This window comes from Macaca thibetana, chromosome 3, assembly GCF_024542745.1.
Source record: "Macaca thibetana thibetana isolate TM-01 chromosome 3, ASM2454274v1, whole genome shotgun sequence".
Classification (NCBI taxonomy): Eukaryota; Metazoa; Chordata; class Mammalia; order Primates; family Cercopithecidae; genus Macaca; species Macaca thibetana.
This window is the reverse complement of record NC_065580.1, coordinates 1,783,136-1,798,592: the sequence shown is the minus strand read 5'-3', so window position 1 is coordinate 1,798,592 and position 15,457 is coordinate 1,783,136. Positions and strand designations below refer to the sequence as shown.

General features: G+C 46.8%; 2 protein-coding genes across 2 annotated transcripts in view; one reads left to right on the top strand and one right to left on the bottom strand.

Moving 5' to 3' along the window:
* Positions 1 to 15,457, top strand: part of UBE3C (ubiquitin protein ligase E3C) — a 542,607-nt gene that overhangs the window by 403,570 nt on the left and 123,580 nt on the right. The gene's annotated exons all lie outside the window — the stretch shown is intronic.
* Positions 12,673 to 15,457, bottom strand: part of PTPRN2 (protein tyrosine phosphatase receptor type N2) — a 1,007,974-nt gene continuing 1,005,189 nt past the window's right edge. The window contains exon 23 of the mRNA XM_050785710.1: positions 12,673 to 12,953. Coding sequence (XP_050641667.1) covers positions 12,882 to 12,953 — 72 coding nt within the window. The 3' untranslated portion in view covers positions 12,673 to 12,881. The remainder of the gene's footprint in view (positions 12,954 to 15,457) is intronic.

Here is a 15,457-nt window from a genome sequence, read left to right as displayed (position 1 = left end):
TTTTTTTTTTTTTTTTTTGGTAGAGACAGGGTTTCACCACGTTGCCCAAGCTGATTTTGAACTCCTGGGCTCAAGCAATCCTCCCTCCTCAGCCTCCCAAAGTGTGAGCCACTGTGTCTGGCCTGGTGCATTTCTTATGCATAGAATTGCAATACACAGATCTTTCGTTTTCTTTTTGTGAGATCACGTCTCACCACATTAAAAAAAAATCAGTCTTAAGCAACAACTTTGTAAAAATCATCACTGAATCGCTTGATGAGAAGTCCCGTTGTGTTGAAACAGTGAATGGCTACGAGCCCCTAACGCAAGCCCCAGGCCCCGGTGACTCGTGGGAGGGAGGAGACCATCATCCTGGCACCTTGCGGAGTGTCCTGCTGTGAACTCAGGGTGCCAACCTGCCTTGCCTGTGATGCAGGCTGCATGGCCAAGGTTTGCAGCTCAGTGCCTGCACACTGTAAAGTGGGGTGACACGGTCGCGCCTTCCCCACTCCTTGGTTAGCCCATTGCCTCCTTGGTGCCTATATTTTCTAATCCTGAAGCCCCTCCAGGCATCTCTGCATCTGTGGCCTCCCAGTCAAGGCCACGCTAGAAATCCAAGTGCAGAGCCGTGTCGGTGGACAAAAGCCCCCCTGTGGCTGGGGTCTCAACGCTATCTCAATGCCCTCTCGACCCGGACAGGGTGCACGTCCCAGGCCACACGTGCCAGCCAGGAAGGAAGCATTGGGTAATAGAAATTTCCGACAAGTCTCCGCCCAGTTGGAACTGGAGCTGGCTATGGGGACGGATGCTGAAATAAGAGCTGTCCCTGGCTAGGACCCACCGTGGAGAGGGGCCCAGGAGGCCCACAGAGCCCGCCTGTGCCATGAGAGGGACTCCAAAACGGCCCCGGCACGGACGGCCCTCCTCTTTTGGCGCCCATTCCTGCCCTTTGTAGTTCCCCAACCTCTCTTGCATATTTTCATTTTATGAGTGGATTTCTCAGCCCTATCTTCCATTTCACTGAGTTTCCCGCTCTAGCCAATCTTCCCTTTTACCCAGACATTGAGTTTTTACGGTCAGCTTGTATCACGCGAACACGTATCCCTTAATTTTAAAATAATTGTTCCTTTTCGGTTTCTTTTCTAGAAGTTTTGTTTGGTTCTTTTTCAAGTCTAGTTGTTCTTTTTTAAAATGCAGTTATTCTTTTTATATACCATTTAACATGGTAAAACCGGTTTTATCGCCTTTTCCACATTGGACGACAGTCCCTGAGGGAGTCTATCCCCCGTGGGCTTTGTGATTGTTTATTAGGAGCTCATCTTCAGGGGGCGTCTTTTCTGGGGGTTGCCGAAGGGCACTGAGTGCTTTTGCCTTTACTCATCTTGCGGACCCAAGCGTTTCACGGGGCTTGGATCAGTTTCAACCTTGATATTTCGTCTTGGCTTTCCTGGGCCACGTGGGGAGGGGAAGCTTGATGCCACACCCTCCTGTGGTATATAGGACTTTTTTTTTTCCTGTATGGCGGGACAGGTCTGTCCTCCAAACTCTACTCTTTGTCACGGAGTCCTGAGACAGAGTGTGTGGCAACCGGCTTGGACCGACTTGCAGGCAGATTGTTAAGTTTATAGGAATCTTGTAGGCAGCTTGTTAAATACAGCCATTATTAAAATTTAATTATATTAGCTGACAAATTATATTAAAACACAGATAATAAACACGATGTTTTTTGCTTACACTTGTCATCGTCCCTAGTGGTTGTATATTCTCTGGTTATTTCCAGCTCTTGTGCCTGTGCGGTGGGAACGCTAACGGCTGCCTGTCCCATCGCACTGAGATCATTCACAGAGGGCTTGTTGACATCATGGAAATCAGCAACCACGACAGACGGGAGGCCTGTCCCATCGCACCGAGATCATTCACAGAGGGCTTGTTGACATCACGGAAATCAGCAACCACGACAGACGGGGGGCCTGTCCCATCGCACCGAGATCATTCACAGAGGGCTTGTTGACATCACGGAAATCGGCAGCCACGACAGACGGGGGGCCTGTCCCATCGCACCGAGATCATTCACAGAGGGCTTGTTGACATCACGGAAATCAGCAGCCACGACAGACGGGGGGCCTGTCCCATCGCACCGAGATCATTCACAGAGGGCGTGTTGACATCACGGAAATCAGCAGCCACGACAGACGGGGCATCACTTTTGCTTTGATTGTCTAGACTTTAATACGTGATGAAGAAGACATTCCTAATGCTGATTACACTTAAGTGTGTGGTGTCTGTAGCCCTTCGATTGTGAGCAGCATGAGGAAATAGAGACCTTCTTCCCTCAGGATTTGACAACTATCATCCCATTTGGCAAACAAAGTTGCTCAGGTCACTCATGAGTGACGTGGAGTAAGTTCTGATGTATTCTGTTTTATCTTCTTGCCTGTTCAGGTAAATGATGTTAACCAACACTCATGTTGGAACGACACTCATTCCCCAATTGCAATCATAGGTTGGATACGGATACCAGAGTTCCATGAAAATCAGAGGCAGCATTCTGTGAGAACCCGTGGGCTGCATGAAATTGTCAATAGAGCACCGTGTGTGCTGTTGTTTGTAAGCCACGTGCTGCATCTCGTCTATCTGTAAATCGCATGATCTCTGGGAGTCGGCTGTCTGGGGGAGTTGGTTGTTAAACATTCCCTGAAGCTATTTATGCAGAAGCCAGTGGAGGTGTTTAGCACCCGGCCGCCTGCCCCTGTGGGGCTCAGTCCTGACCACCTTCCTGCACTGACCTCCATCTCCCTCTTTGGAATAAGACCTTGAGGAGTTCTCTTTCTTTAGAGTTTGGCTACACATTTTAAAAGTTATTTTAGTACACTCTGTCCAGCATTTCTAAATAATCATATCAGGAGTGGAATATTTTACATGGCATTTCAGCCGGCGCTATTGCCCTCAGCCCTAAATTCTGAAATGCATTCATCCTGAGAAGCTTCCATATTGTCAGACATGCTCACATAAGATGTTCAGTGGCCGGGTCTCAGCAGCCTCTCCCGACACACGGAAAGCGGAAGCTTCCTGGAGGCGTAGGCACGGTTCCGACGTGGCTCACACTCAGGAAGGAAAGCCTGAGAAACTGCACCAACAGGAACGCAGCTGGGAGTCAATCCACTGAGACTGAGAACTGGGCTTCCTAAGAAGGGAACACCAGCATTGGTGGACACTGACAAAGACCCTCTGCTTGGTCCGACTTTATTTATTTATATTTTTAAGAATATTTTAACTTTTATTTTAGGATCAGAGGTATATGTGCAGGCTTGTTATATAGGCAAACTCGTGACTGGGGGGTTTGGTGTACAGATGATTTCGTCACCCAGGTACTAAGCGTAGCACCCAACAGTTTTGTTTTGTTGTTGTTTTGTTTTTGCCCCGGGCCTCTCCTCCCACCCTCCACCCTCACGTAGGCCCCAGTGTCTGATGCTCCTCTCTTTCTATGTGTTCTCATTATTTGGCTTCCACTTATAAGTGAGGACATGTGATATTTGGTTTTTTGTTTCTGTATTAGTTTGCTAAAGATAATGGCCTCCAGTTCTATCCATATTCCTGCAGAGGACATGACTTCATTCTTTTTTATGGCTGCACAGTATTCCATGGTGTATATGTACACACTTTCTTTATTCCGTCTACCGTCGATGGGCGTTTAGGTTGATTCCATGTCTCTGCTGTTGTGAATAGTTCTGTAATGAACATGTGTGTGCATGTGTCTTTATGGTTGAACAATTTATATTCTTTTGGGTAGTTACCAGTAGTGGGATTTCTGGGTCAAATGGTAGTTCTGTTTTTAGGTCTTTGAGGAATCTCCATATTGCTTTCTACAATGGTTGAACCTAATTCACATTCCTACCAGCAATGTGTAAGTGTTCCCTTTTCTCCACAGCCTCATCAGCATCTGTCGTTTTTTGTTTTTAATAATAACCGTTCTGACGGGTGTGAGATGGTGTCTCATTGTGGTTTTGATTTGCATTTCTCTGATTAGTGATATTGAGCATTTTTTCATATGCCTGTTGGCCGTATGTATGTCTCCTTTTGAAAAGCGTCTGTTCATGTCCTTTGCCCACTTTTTAATGGAGTTGTTTATTTTTTGCTTGTATATTTGTTTAAGAGCCTTGTAGATTCTGGATATTAGACCTTTGTTAGATGTATATTTTGCTTTTTTTTTTTTTTTGATACGGAGTCTCGCTCTGTTGCCCAGGCTGGAATGCAGTGGCACGATCTTGGCTCACTGCAAGCTCTGCCTCCCAGGCTCACGCCATTCTCCTGCCTCAGCCTCCTGAGTAGCTGGGACTACAGGCGCCCGCCGCCACGCCTGGCTAATTTTTTTTGTATTTTAGTAGAGACAGGGTTTCACCGTGTTAGCCAGGATGGTCTCGATCTTCTGAACTCGTGATCCACCCGCCTTGGCCTCCCAAAGTGCTGGGATTACAGGCATGAGCCACCGTGCCCAGCCAGATGTATATTTTGTAAATATTTTCTCCTCTTCTGTAGGTTGTCTGTTTACTCTGTTGATGGTTTCTTTTGCTGTGCAAAAGCTCTTTAATTAGGTCCCATTTGTCAATTTTTGCCTTTGTTGCAATTGCTTTTAGCATTTTTGTCGTGAAATCTTTGCCAGTTTCTATGTTCCAAATGGTATTTCCTAGGTTATCTTCTAGGGTTTTTATAATTTTAGGTTTTACATTTAGGTCTTTAATCCATCGCGAGTTGATTTTTGTATGTGGTATAAAGAAGGGGTCATGTTTTGATCTTCTGCATATGGCCAGCCTGCTATCCCAGCACCATTTATTGATTAGGCAGTCCATTTTCGGTTGCTTGTTTTTGTCAGTTTTGTCAAAGATCAGATGGTTGTTGGTGTGCGGCTTTATTTCTGGGCTCCCTATTCTGCTCCATTGGGTCTATGTGTCTGTTTTTGCACCAGTACCATGCTGTTTTGGTTACTGTAGCCTTGTAGTGTAGTTTGAAGTCTGGCAATGTGATTCCTCCAGTTTTGTTCTTTTTGGTTAGAATTGCCTTGGCTGTTCGGGCTCTTTTTTGGTTCAATGTGAACTTTAGAATAGTTTTTTCTACATCTGTGAAGAATATCATTGGTAATTTGATAGGAATAGCACTGAATCTGTAACTTGCCTTGGGCAGTATGGCCATTTTAACGATATTGATTCTTATATCCATGAGCATGGAATATTTTTCCATTTGTTTTTGTCCTCTTTGATTTCTTTGAGCAGTGTTTTGTAGTTCTCATTGTAGAGATCTTTCACCTCTCTGGTTAGCTGTATTCCTAGATATTTTATTTTTTTTGTGGCAGTTGTGAATGGGATTGCGTTCCTGATTTGGCTCATGGCTTGGGTGCTGTTAGTGTATAGGAATGCTACTGATTTTTTGCCTTTTATTTATCTTGCCTGATTGCTCTGTTGGCCCAAATTTAGTTAAGCTCTTTGACCTTCTCCTAGGCCCATCTGTGCCCTTCTTTGTAAAATCCAGTTTTAGCAAAGAACCATGTTAAGTCAGTTTAGCAAGAACTGTTCCCCCACCCATCCTTGATATCTGGTCACCCTCAATGTCTGATTGGGTCATGCTTTACCACCTCCCAGGTAGTGTCAGTCACCCTGGCCTGCCTGCAGCAAGAACTCTGTTAGGGGGTTTATCCAGAATCTCCTGACCCTGACATTTCCTCTTAGTAATGCTCCATCCACTCACCCCTACCTTGCTTTTTGGTTATGGATCCCCAACCTCCTGTGCTGTGTTTGGAGCTGAGTCAGCCTCCCTTCCCCGCCGCAAGGCCCCGTTGTCATGGCCCCTACACCTATTGCGTTGGTCCTGAATAAAGTCTTCCTTACTGTGCTTTTAACAGGTATCACTGAATAGTTTTTTCTTTAACAGTCATGGTGTTGCGATCCGACAGAAACAGATTCATCATGGGACCCCTGGGCCTTTGTCCAAGACCCTAAGGGTGCGCCTTTGAAGCTTTGTCTTCACTCCTGACTGAGTGGGGTCCATTGGCGAGTCAGACTCTTGAACCAAATGTCTGTTGAAGGTAGTCAGTAGAGATTTAGATTCTTCAGGTATGAGTATCTCTCTGAGGTTGCGTGAGTCTCAGGCTTCTTTAGAAAGGTAACTGTGGGGCTGGAAGTACCTTCCCCCTGGCTGTCTTTCCTGAGTGAGAATTATTCTCTCAATTTCTGGGCTGGAAGTCCCTTCTCCTGGCTCTCTTTCCTGAGTGGGGATTTTTTTTTTTCTCATTCCCTGGGCTGGAAGTACCTTCCTCCTGTCTCTCTTTCCTGAGTAGGGATTTGTCTCTTATTCTCTGGGCTGGAAGTACCTTCCTCCTGGCTCTCTCTGAGGCCCCCCTCTTCTCTCTGTTGTCTGTTTTCTACCAGCTCCTGCTTCTCCCATGGGGACTTCTCTGCCACTTGGAATCCCTCTTCTCGCACCCCGGCTGACTCTGAGCTCTGCTAACTCTGTCCGCCTCTGCCAGGCCCTTTCCTCCCCCTCCCCACTCCAGCCCCTCACCCACCCACGTGAACTCTGGACTCCTACTGGGGTCTAAAGGGCTCCACTGGGGGCTCCAGGGACTCAAGAGTGAATTCCACTTGAGGCAGAAAAGAGGAAAAAGAAACTCTCTGGAACTGAGCAAGTGAAAAATCTTAAAGGCCTTCTCCACAAATGTTGGTAAATAGCTGTATCCCTTATTAAGTAGGTAACCTCAACTTGCTCCATTTTCATCAGAAACACAGTTTGTATAAAAATATTAAGTGGAGATAAACCAATGAGTTTGTATGTATTGGTCTGTTTTACTGTCTCATGACTAAAATTTTGAAAAATTAAAAGATCTGCTTGCATCCATCTGTACATTTAAGTATGGATCTATATATATATGTTATGTGTATGTGATAATTTTCTATCTCTGCATGATGCTGTCAACATATATAAAAGAGCTCTATTTGATTAGCTTAAAATAAGCACTATATAAAGTATTATCTCAGAAAACAGAAACAAACTTAATTGCCCTTTAGCTCATGTGACTTGAGTAATTCTTTAAAAATAAACTAGTTTTACAATTACTGACACAAATAAAAATAGAAATTCTTCAAAATTGTCAGCATTAAATATAATACAGACATACAATTTTGTCTGTTTTTGCTGGACAGGTTTGTGTTGTCTCTATTAGATGTTTAAAGCCATAAGTTATAAATCCAACTATACAGTGGAATGCATAGTAAAAATGAGTTGCTTAATTGCTTGATGCATGTCAGTTGTGAAAGGAAAAAAAGAGGCTGTAAAAGTGTTGTGAAAATCTTATCTTGTGTGGTCAAAACTGACTGAAAATGGATAACTTCACTTATAAGGTTTTATGAAAAATTAGTTTTAGTTGTACATTGATGCAAAAGTAGAATTTGGTCTTATCTGTTAAAATGACAAATTTTTCTTGGAGTATTGGTCTGAGGACATGAAGGGTTTTCCTTGTTTTTTAAGTAATTGACCTAGGAAACAAAGATTTTTTGTTTTATCTAGATAATTTCTTGTGTTTCATATTGTCTTTTATTAGGTCTTTACTTAAGAAAAGCAAATCTTCTAAATATTAAAAGAACTAAGTTCTTGTTTACAACTATGTAAACTTTTGTATTTGCCTTTAAATATTTTATCACTTTGATTAATTAATATCATATTTAATAAAGTGTTTTAAACTTTTTGACATTTTGTACAAACTTCCCAAAATCAAATTCTAAGTTAAATCTTTCTGATCTCAAATTAACTTTGGGATTTTCCAGTTGGGCCTCTGGAAGGTCAAGAGATGTGTCTCTCACCTTGTAATAGAGTAATATTAAACAATTATTCTTATTTTATATGTTAAATTATACAGGAAGCATTTCCAAATAAATCTTCTGTGAGTTATATTTATGGGTATGTTATTGATATGAGTGTTCCAAAAATTGTATGAGATTTCTAGAAATCGAATGTGTTAGTCAAAATTTTGGTTATATTAAAATGTTGTATACTACACAAATAACCACGTTTCCTTGCCAATTGCATCATTATTAAAATAAACTCTCATCAGATTTTTAACCACGATTGTTTCAAGTCTCTGTCATTCATAGACAGCTATTCTTTTACTTTAATTCTTCTCTAAAAGCATTTGCCATTAGTTGCAGTCCAAGATTACTTCTTCAAAAAAAAAAAAAAAAAATCATGGAAAACACTCTGACAAGAACTCTGAAATACTGGTTTCTGACAACTTTAAGATGCCACTGGGCTGAGTAAGAATTTCCAGAACTCTAATGAAGAAACCAATGAGTTCATAAGATTGCTAACTAAGATCACGCAGGACAGAATTAAGTACATGGGACTAAATCCACCGATGAGGATATTTTAAAATGATTTTTTTGCTGGAAATATTGGTGGTTCTTTAAATTTTTTGTTTTAATTGATTTAAGATTTTTTTACCCTATCTATAGTTTACAGAAGTTCAGTAAAGTATACTTTTGTGAATAAAAACTGAAACAATTACTTTTTCTACTTACCTGATCCATCTAGAATTCAGAAACTGAGTATTCTTATTTTTGTGGCAATACAGTTATTTGCATAAGTTCGGTAAGAATCTGTTGTCCTTGTACTAAGACAACTAGAAACGCTGGTTATATTGCCAAGGCTTTGACTGGTATATCATATTTTCAGATATGACTAGACAACTTTAAGAAACTGAGGTTGACCTTACGGGGCCCATAAAACCCCACTGGAAAAGCTGCCCCGTTTCCAGCATTACCAGTGGTAAGGGATGTCACTTCTTGGCAGGCCCAGGAACCAGGATATTTTGGGAACCTTGAGAAGAGAGAATTTGCCCAAATCTATAGGTGCTACACATGCAGCCTGAAGCAAGGCCTTGGTGTGGCTTCGCAGCCTCAAGAGTCTTTACCAGTCCGATCTGAGACTCTTTATCAAAAGTCCCAGCAAAGCAAACTTTAAAAAGCTTGTCAGTCACTATTCTTGTTGCGGTGATACAAATAATCAAGACAAGTTTATGAGACTAAACTTATTTTGCAAACAAATCTGTCTAACTTTGATTATTTTGTTTAGAAATGAAGGTGATTTGAGAGAGGAAAATTATGTTTCAGGAGAAAACTATAGTGCACCCACTGTTAGATTCTGGCCTCTTCGAGGTTTTGCTACCTACCTGCAACCTGAAATGGATCCTGAATTCTTCTTGTTTCCTCCAACATCTGACTGCGACTTTCCAAACTATTATTTCCCATTTTCTTCCATTCTTCAAATTTGGAATTGTTGCCTCTTTGCCGAAGTCTTGCGAGCTGGAGCTGGATGACTTGACATAAACCTCAGCAGCTCATATGGACAACTTTCATGGCATCCAAACTGCAAACCAGGGAGCTCTGTCGTTTATAACGGTCTGCTCCCCTCCAGCCAAAGGTGCATCAGCCCAGCATCTAGAAAGCTTCTGCACTGCCTGCGCTCTGGGCTCAGAATCGGAGTTCATAGTTTGTTCCAACTATTTTTCTTTTTATTTTTGTAGAAACCAAATTCCCCTCACTAAAGGCCTGATGCCTCACACCATCCAGCTGAACCCCTCTACCACCAAGCCCCGGCGGGTGACTCTGCTGGTCCTTACTGAACAAAAGGCAACCAAATAAGAAAGGGAACTTCTATTTTTCAAGGAAAGAAGAGAGTAAAGGTGTAAAGATTCTCTGACCAACCGTTAGTTGGGTTTCGGAACCTTCTTCTAGGCCCGTCTGTGTACGTCCTTGTAAAGTGACATTTTCAGAAAGAATCCTGCAAAGTCAGTTTAGCAAGAGCCCATCCCCCCATTCTTGATTTCTGATCACCTTGATATTTTTTCAGCCTCAAGATCTGATTGGGTCCCTCATCCTCCACCATCCCCAGGTGATGGCGGTCACCCTGGCCTGCCTTCAACAAGAACCCTGTTAGGTGGCTTTAGCCAGAATCCCCTGACCCTGAGGCTTCCTCTTGGTAACTCTCCACCCACTGACCCCAGCCCACGCCTTGGCTGTGAAGTCTCGCTGCCCGTGTGGTGTTTGGAGCTGAGCCCTGCTAGGGTTTGAGTACTGGACTCTGCAAACCTCATGTTGAAATCTGATGCCCGCTGTTGGAGGTGGGGCCTAATGGGAGGTTTTGGGGTCATGGGGGTGGATCCCTCATGAATAGATTAATGCTCTGGGGTGGGGGACAAGTTCTTATTCTGGCAGTTCCCATGAAAGCTGGTTGTTGAAAAGAGCCCGGCCCTCCCTCCATGCCATCTCCTGCTTCCTCTCTCTCCATCTGAGCTCTGCACTGCACACACACGGGGCCTCCCCAGATGCAGACACCGGTGTCATGCTTGTTATACGGCCTGCAGAGCTGTGAGCCAAAACCCTCGTTTCTTTATAAATTACCAGCCTCAGGTGTTCCTTCATAGCGATGCGAAATGGACAGAGATGAGCCCAGTCTCCCTCCCCCACTGCAAAATCCCCCCGCGCTCTCCCTGTACCAGTTGCCCTGGTCCTGAATCAAGTCTTCCTTCCTGTGCTTTAGCAAGTGTCATTCAATATTTGATTCTTCAACACCAAGCCCCTCTAGTTGGAGGGCGCTGCTTAGGTGTTACTTGATTTTGGGATGAGCCGACTCCGCTGTCCTCCGTCTCTCTGTTGCCGGCGGAGACAGCCGAGGGCAGGATGGACGGTTGGCCGCTGCACCACGCCCCGGGGTGCCTGCCTCTCTGGTCACAGTTTGAATATTCCCGCTGCATTTTCCTGCCAGGTGGAGGGTGTGACTGCGTGGCTGGTGGGGGCGAGGTCTCCCTTCCTACCAAGGACCGAAGGGCAGTCCTTAGACGGAATCGGAGCCCTAGATGAGAAACATTGTGAGCCTCACTGGGTCAGCGCCCGTTGTTAGCTTCCAGGACTGAGAATGGGGAGGAAGGGGGCATCTCCCACCCCAGGGTGCCCCCTCCTGGTGGTGCCAGTGCACGGAGGGGCACTGAGGGCGTGTGTGGCATGGATGTGACCTGAGGCTCCTTACTGAGACTGTTTAATCCTGTTTTAAAGATGAAACCTCAGTGACAGCCTGGCCCTTTGTACACATCTAATGCTGCAGATAAAGTGGCAACATGACCTGGAGTTCTAGGAAATGCCCACGCTTTGTTTCAGCATCTAAGTACCTGTCCAGTGGCTTAGGAAACAAAAAGACGGATGGAGACAATTGTTTCTCCTCCCCAAATAAAGACCACCGGGATGTGAAATCAGAAGTTTAATATGACACAATTAAATATATTTATATATCTCACACCGGAGGTTTCTCTTCAAACATAAGGAGTTAGAAATTACAAGTAGGTATATGCTTCCTATATTCAGATAAATTCATTTCTATTAATTAAATTCCAGATAAAGAGAAGTAATTTTGGAAAAGAAATGATAGCTACATTAAAGCAGATATTCATTACAATACCACGTAGAGACATAAGCAATATTTCGGCATCATTCTGTCCGCTCAGTAGGCCGCGTTCCCTCTGGTGCGGCCTTTGGAGAGTACAATCTATCTAAGATGGAGGAAAAGCTGCGGGAAGGGCCGGAGGGAAATGCGTTTTCTATCCTTAACCCCACACAGGAAATCTGCAGCCCACACAGCTGCCTCTGCACCGCCTTCCATGTGATTGTCCTGGGTTTAATGAAGTGAATTGTCCTATTTCTAGGGTAGGGGGTGAGGGCGAATCTGATACTCAAATGTTATTTTGTCAAATCCGAGTATCTCTGTGTGCTTAGGTTTACATGATGTCAGAACACGTGGTTCCCTTCCAGGCTCTAAGCAGTGTGTGCAGGTGGCCCTGATCTCCTCTCCTGGGAGGGAAATCCTCGCAGCCCTCTCTGGGCCGCCCTGACCTCCTCCTCTCCCGGGAGGGAAATGTTCAGGGCCCTCTCTGGGGCCCCACAGGTCCGGGATGTGCCTGGAGGAACCAGCAGGGGCCTGGCAGGGTTCATGTGCTCTTGGGGACCCTCAGAGCTTGCTCAATGCCCAGACTCTTCCTGGTTCTGGTTATCTCACAGGTGAGCATTCACGGGGGCGTCTGTTTTCATAATGTAGAAATCAATATTTTAACATTAAATACACATCTCAATGTTGGGGCATCTGTAACTTTGCAAAGGTGAGGTCAGGGGAGTGCCAGCCTCAAGTGGGCACTACCCATGGGGTGGACAGGTGTCTGCCCCCGGGGAGCCCCTGAATCTTTCTGCTTGGGGTGACAGGTGTGGCTGATGGGGGCTGTCCATGGTGCCCAGGGCAGTGTTGATGGAGATGCAGTGAGGTGCTGTGATTGTCTCACTTGCCCCGAAGCTGCAGGATGTTCAGTTCTGACCCCGCGGCTTCTCCCAATGATAAATTGTCTTAAAGACAAATGCCAAATGTGTCTTGTGCGCCGGGCGGCCTCACTGAGTGCTGCCGGCTTCCCCGGCCCCTCCTGCACAGCAGACCCACCCTCCCAAAAGCGGCAGATGACAAGCACACTCTTCCTGCAAACTGCCTTGAACGTACTGGCTACCGCATTGTTCACGCAACATTACTTGCAGCTAAGAATGGGAATGGGTGCTTTAAGAAAAAGTATTTTTTTTAAGCAAGTGAAAATCGATGAACTGATTCTCCTCCACCTATAACTGGATTTTTCCACAAATCTCTCTTTATTATTGTTTGATTAAACAAAAATACACATTTTAACTGCTTAACTGCTAAACTGCGCTGACTACGGGAGAGCTAAGGGCCCTATTACTATGCAGTTATAATAGAAGACACACAATTAAAGTCAGATCACGATTCCTGACGACATCCGTGGGGTGGGGGCTCCCCCGAGGCCCCGAGGCCGCCGCTCACTGGGGAAGGGCCTTGAGGATGGCGTTCACCTCTTCAGCCACGGCTGTCAGCGCGAACTCAAACTGCTCCTGCAGGGCGACAGAGGAGAGAAGTGCCAATGAGATGGCGTCCTCCCCCCACTCCTGCCACAGCGTCAGCTCCCTGCAAATGAGAGCTGTGTCCCCCCTTTCCCAATGCAGCATCAGCTCCGTGGCCGTTTCGCAGAAAGAAATTGTTTAGCAAAAAAGGCAAAAGGCTCAGATTTCCTTAGAAAGGAAAGTGTACCTTTTGGTGTATCCAACCATGGACACACATTGGAACTTCTCTCGCACTAGAAAGCCTCATCTTTCCTCCTGTGGGGAGAAGCTGCCCACAGAAGCAGCGAGAAGGAAACGGCTCCCTGCGTCCTGCCCCGTCCTTCTGACACTACGACTCCACGATTCCTCCTCACGGTCGCCCGCCTTGGTGGGCGGAGTGAGGGGCAGGTGCAGACACCAGACAGATGTGGCCATTAAAACTCACAATGAGGGCCACGCTTGGGCGTTTCCTGTCCTCAGAAGTGTGGTGTTTCATCGCTTTCGAAATCCACCTGTTACTCAGACCAGACCCACTCCATTCCACATGCTGAGAAACCTCCCCTTGTCCACACCCCTCCTGGCTCAGGGCACGTGCACATCCACAGCTGCTCGGGCACGTGTGTCCACAGCCACTCGGGCATCCACAGACACTCGGGCAGGCACAGACACTCGGACACGTGTGTCCACAGCCACTCGGGCATCCACAGCCGCTCGGGCAGGCACACCTGAGGGGCACCCCTCCCTCCACGGACAGCCTGCCAAGAGCATCCAGTGGGCGTGAGGGACGGGTTCACAATGCCAGGACTATTCGCTCCTCCAAAGACCAGGGCTTAGCGCCGGAGAGCGTATCTGCCTCCTCTCCCGCACGTGAGGTAGATGAATGCTCCTTTCCGCTTGCTCTTCAGTTTCCACCTCAAAACACTGCTATGGAAAACCCGAAAGCAGCACTCTAGCTACAGCCAAGAACGCGTGGACGGCAACCACATGCAGGCTGTTACCCAGCTAACAACTCTGGGAAGCAAAGCCCTGTCGACGGCTTCAGTACTTGGTCATTAAGGAATAGGGTAGCCCCGAAGCAAAAACGATAATTTCCATTTTTGAATGTTTAGTGCATAACAGAAACATGGAAAATAGCTTGAACCAAGACATCAGAAAGTCAAAATAATGGGATGCTCATTTTGAGACAAAAGACAGTTTCTCCTTTTGTATTCCTCTGCCCTGATGCCGACGGAATGGTCTGCTGGGGACTCTACCCACCTTTGGCAGTGTGGCCACGCGGCCTCTTAGGGGATGTGTTAGAATCTATTATTAAAGGAGTCAACTGAGTGTGGCGGCCACGTCAGGGTGGGAGCCGGGGAGATGCGTGTGCCTGCGCCCTGTCTCTCTCCCCTCCGCAGTGCCAGAGAGCACCTTTCTGCTCCTCAAAATCATGTGGGAGCCGCCCCTGCGGGGGCACGGGCTCAGGTCGGGCTGTGCCGGGAAGGTCCCCAAACGTTCTGTCTAAATGCTGACTCCTGCCCCTCCCACAAGGAAGGTGCCGTTTAGGGGATCCAGGCTAAATACGCATCAACAGCCACCCAGGCCATTTCTTCCCCAGTGCTGGGCTGCCAGTGCCCTGAGGCTTTGTGAGGGCTCGGAAATGCCGAAAACTAAGCGTGGCTTTTCGGGAAGCGAAATGTAAGTGTCATCTGTCTATTTACATCTTCCGACACGCTGGAAATCTAGCCTGAGAAATGATCTTTAAAGGGAAGAATAGAGAAGCACCGCCGTCCCGCCGCCCGCCGCCCGCAGTGCAGTGGAGGCTGGAAAGCGCTTCCACCCCCAGGGCCGGGTGCCCATCCCGCAGAGCTGCCCGGCCTCTCACACAGCCACGTGCGGCGTCCCACAGGAAAGCCCAGTATCCATGCTACGGGGGAGGGGACGGGTGGGGGAACCCCACCAGGTGTGGATCGTAACTATTTCCAGGACTGCACAGTCACCGGACAGAGCAGCAGGAAGGGAACCGGGCGGCGGAGACACGCTCTCTACTCACTGGCCATGTTTGACAATTGTTACCGCACTGTTGGGCTCAAAGGAGAAGCAGCCCCGCCGGGCGTCTGGGCTGGTGTGTGCTGAGCACCTTACTCAGAGCCCGCTGGGCCCTGTGGACGTTGGTTGGCAGGAGGAGGGGGCGCTTCCCGGAGGGTGCTGTGAGCCTCAGAGCTGGCGTTTGAGGGGACGGGGCTTGTGGATCATCTTGTCCTTTATCGTGAAGGGTCAGCCGCGTGCAGCGCCGGGATGCAGCGCCCATCCCCTGTGGGTCCTTGAAGGCCTGGGGCCATGTTCTGAGCAGCATCTGCTGAGCAAGTGTCACCTAGACCCGCACCCTAGATCCGGGGTAGGCGGGGAAAACCCCAGCCTTTGGAGAACGTCTATGATAGGAGTTTATTTCAAAGGAGTAAAACACAATAGCAACGGATGACCAGATGACCGTCTTAGCCTAAACTGCCTCTCAGTGCCAGCAGTCTGAGCGGGAG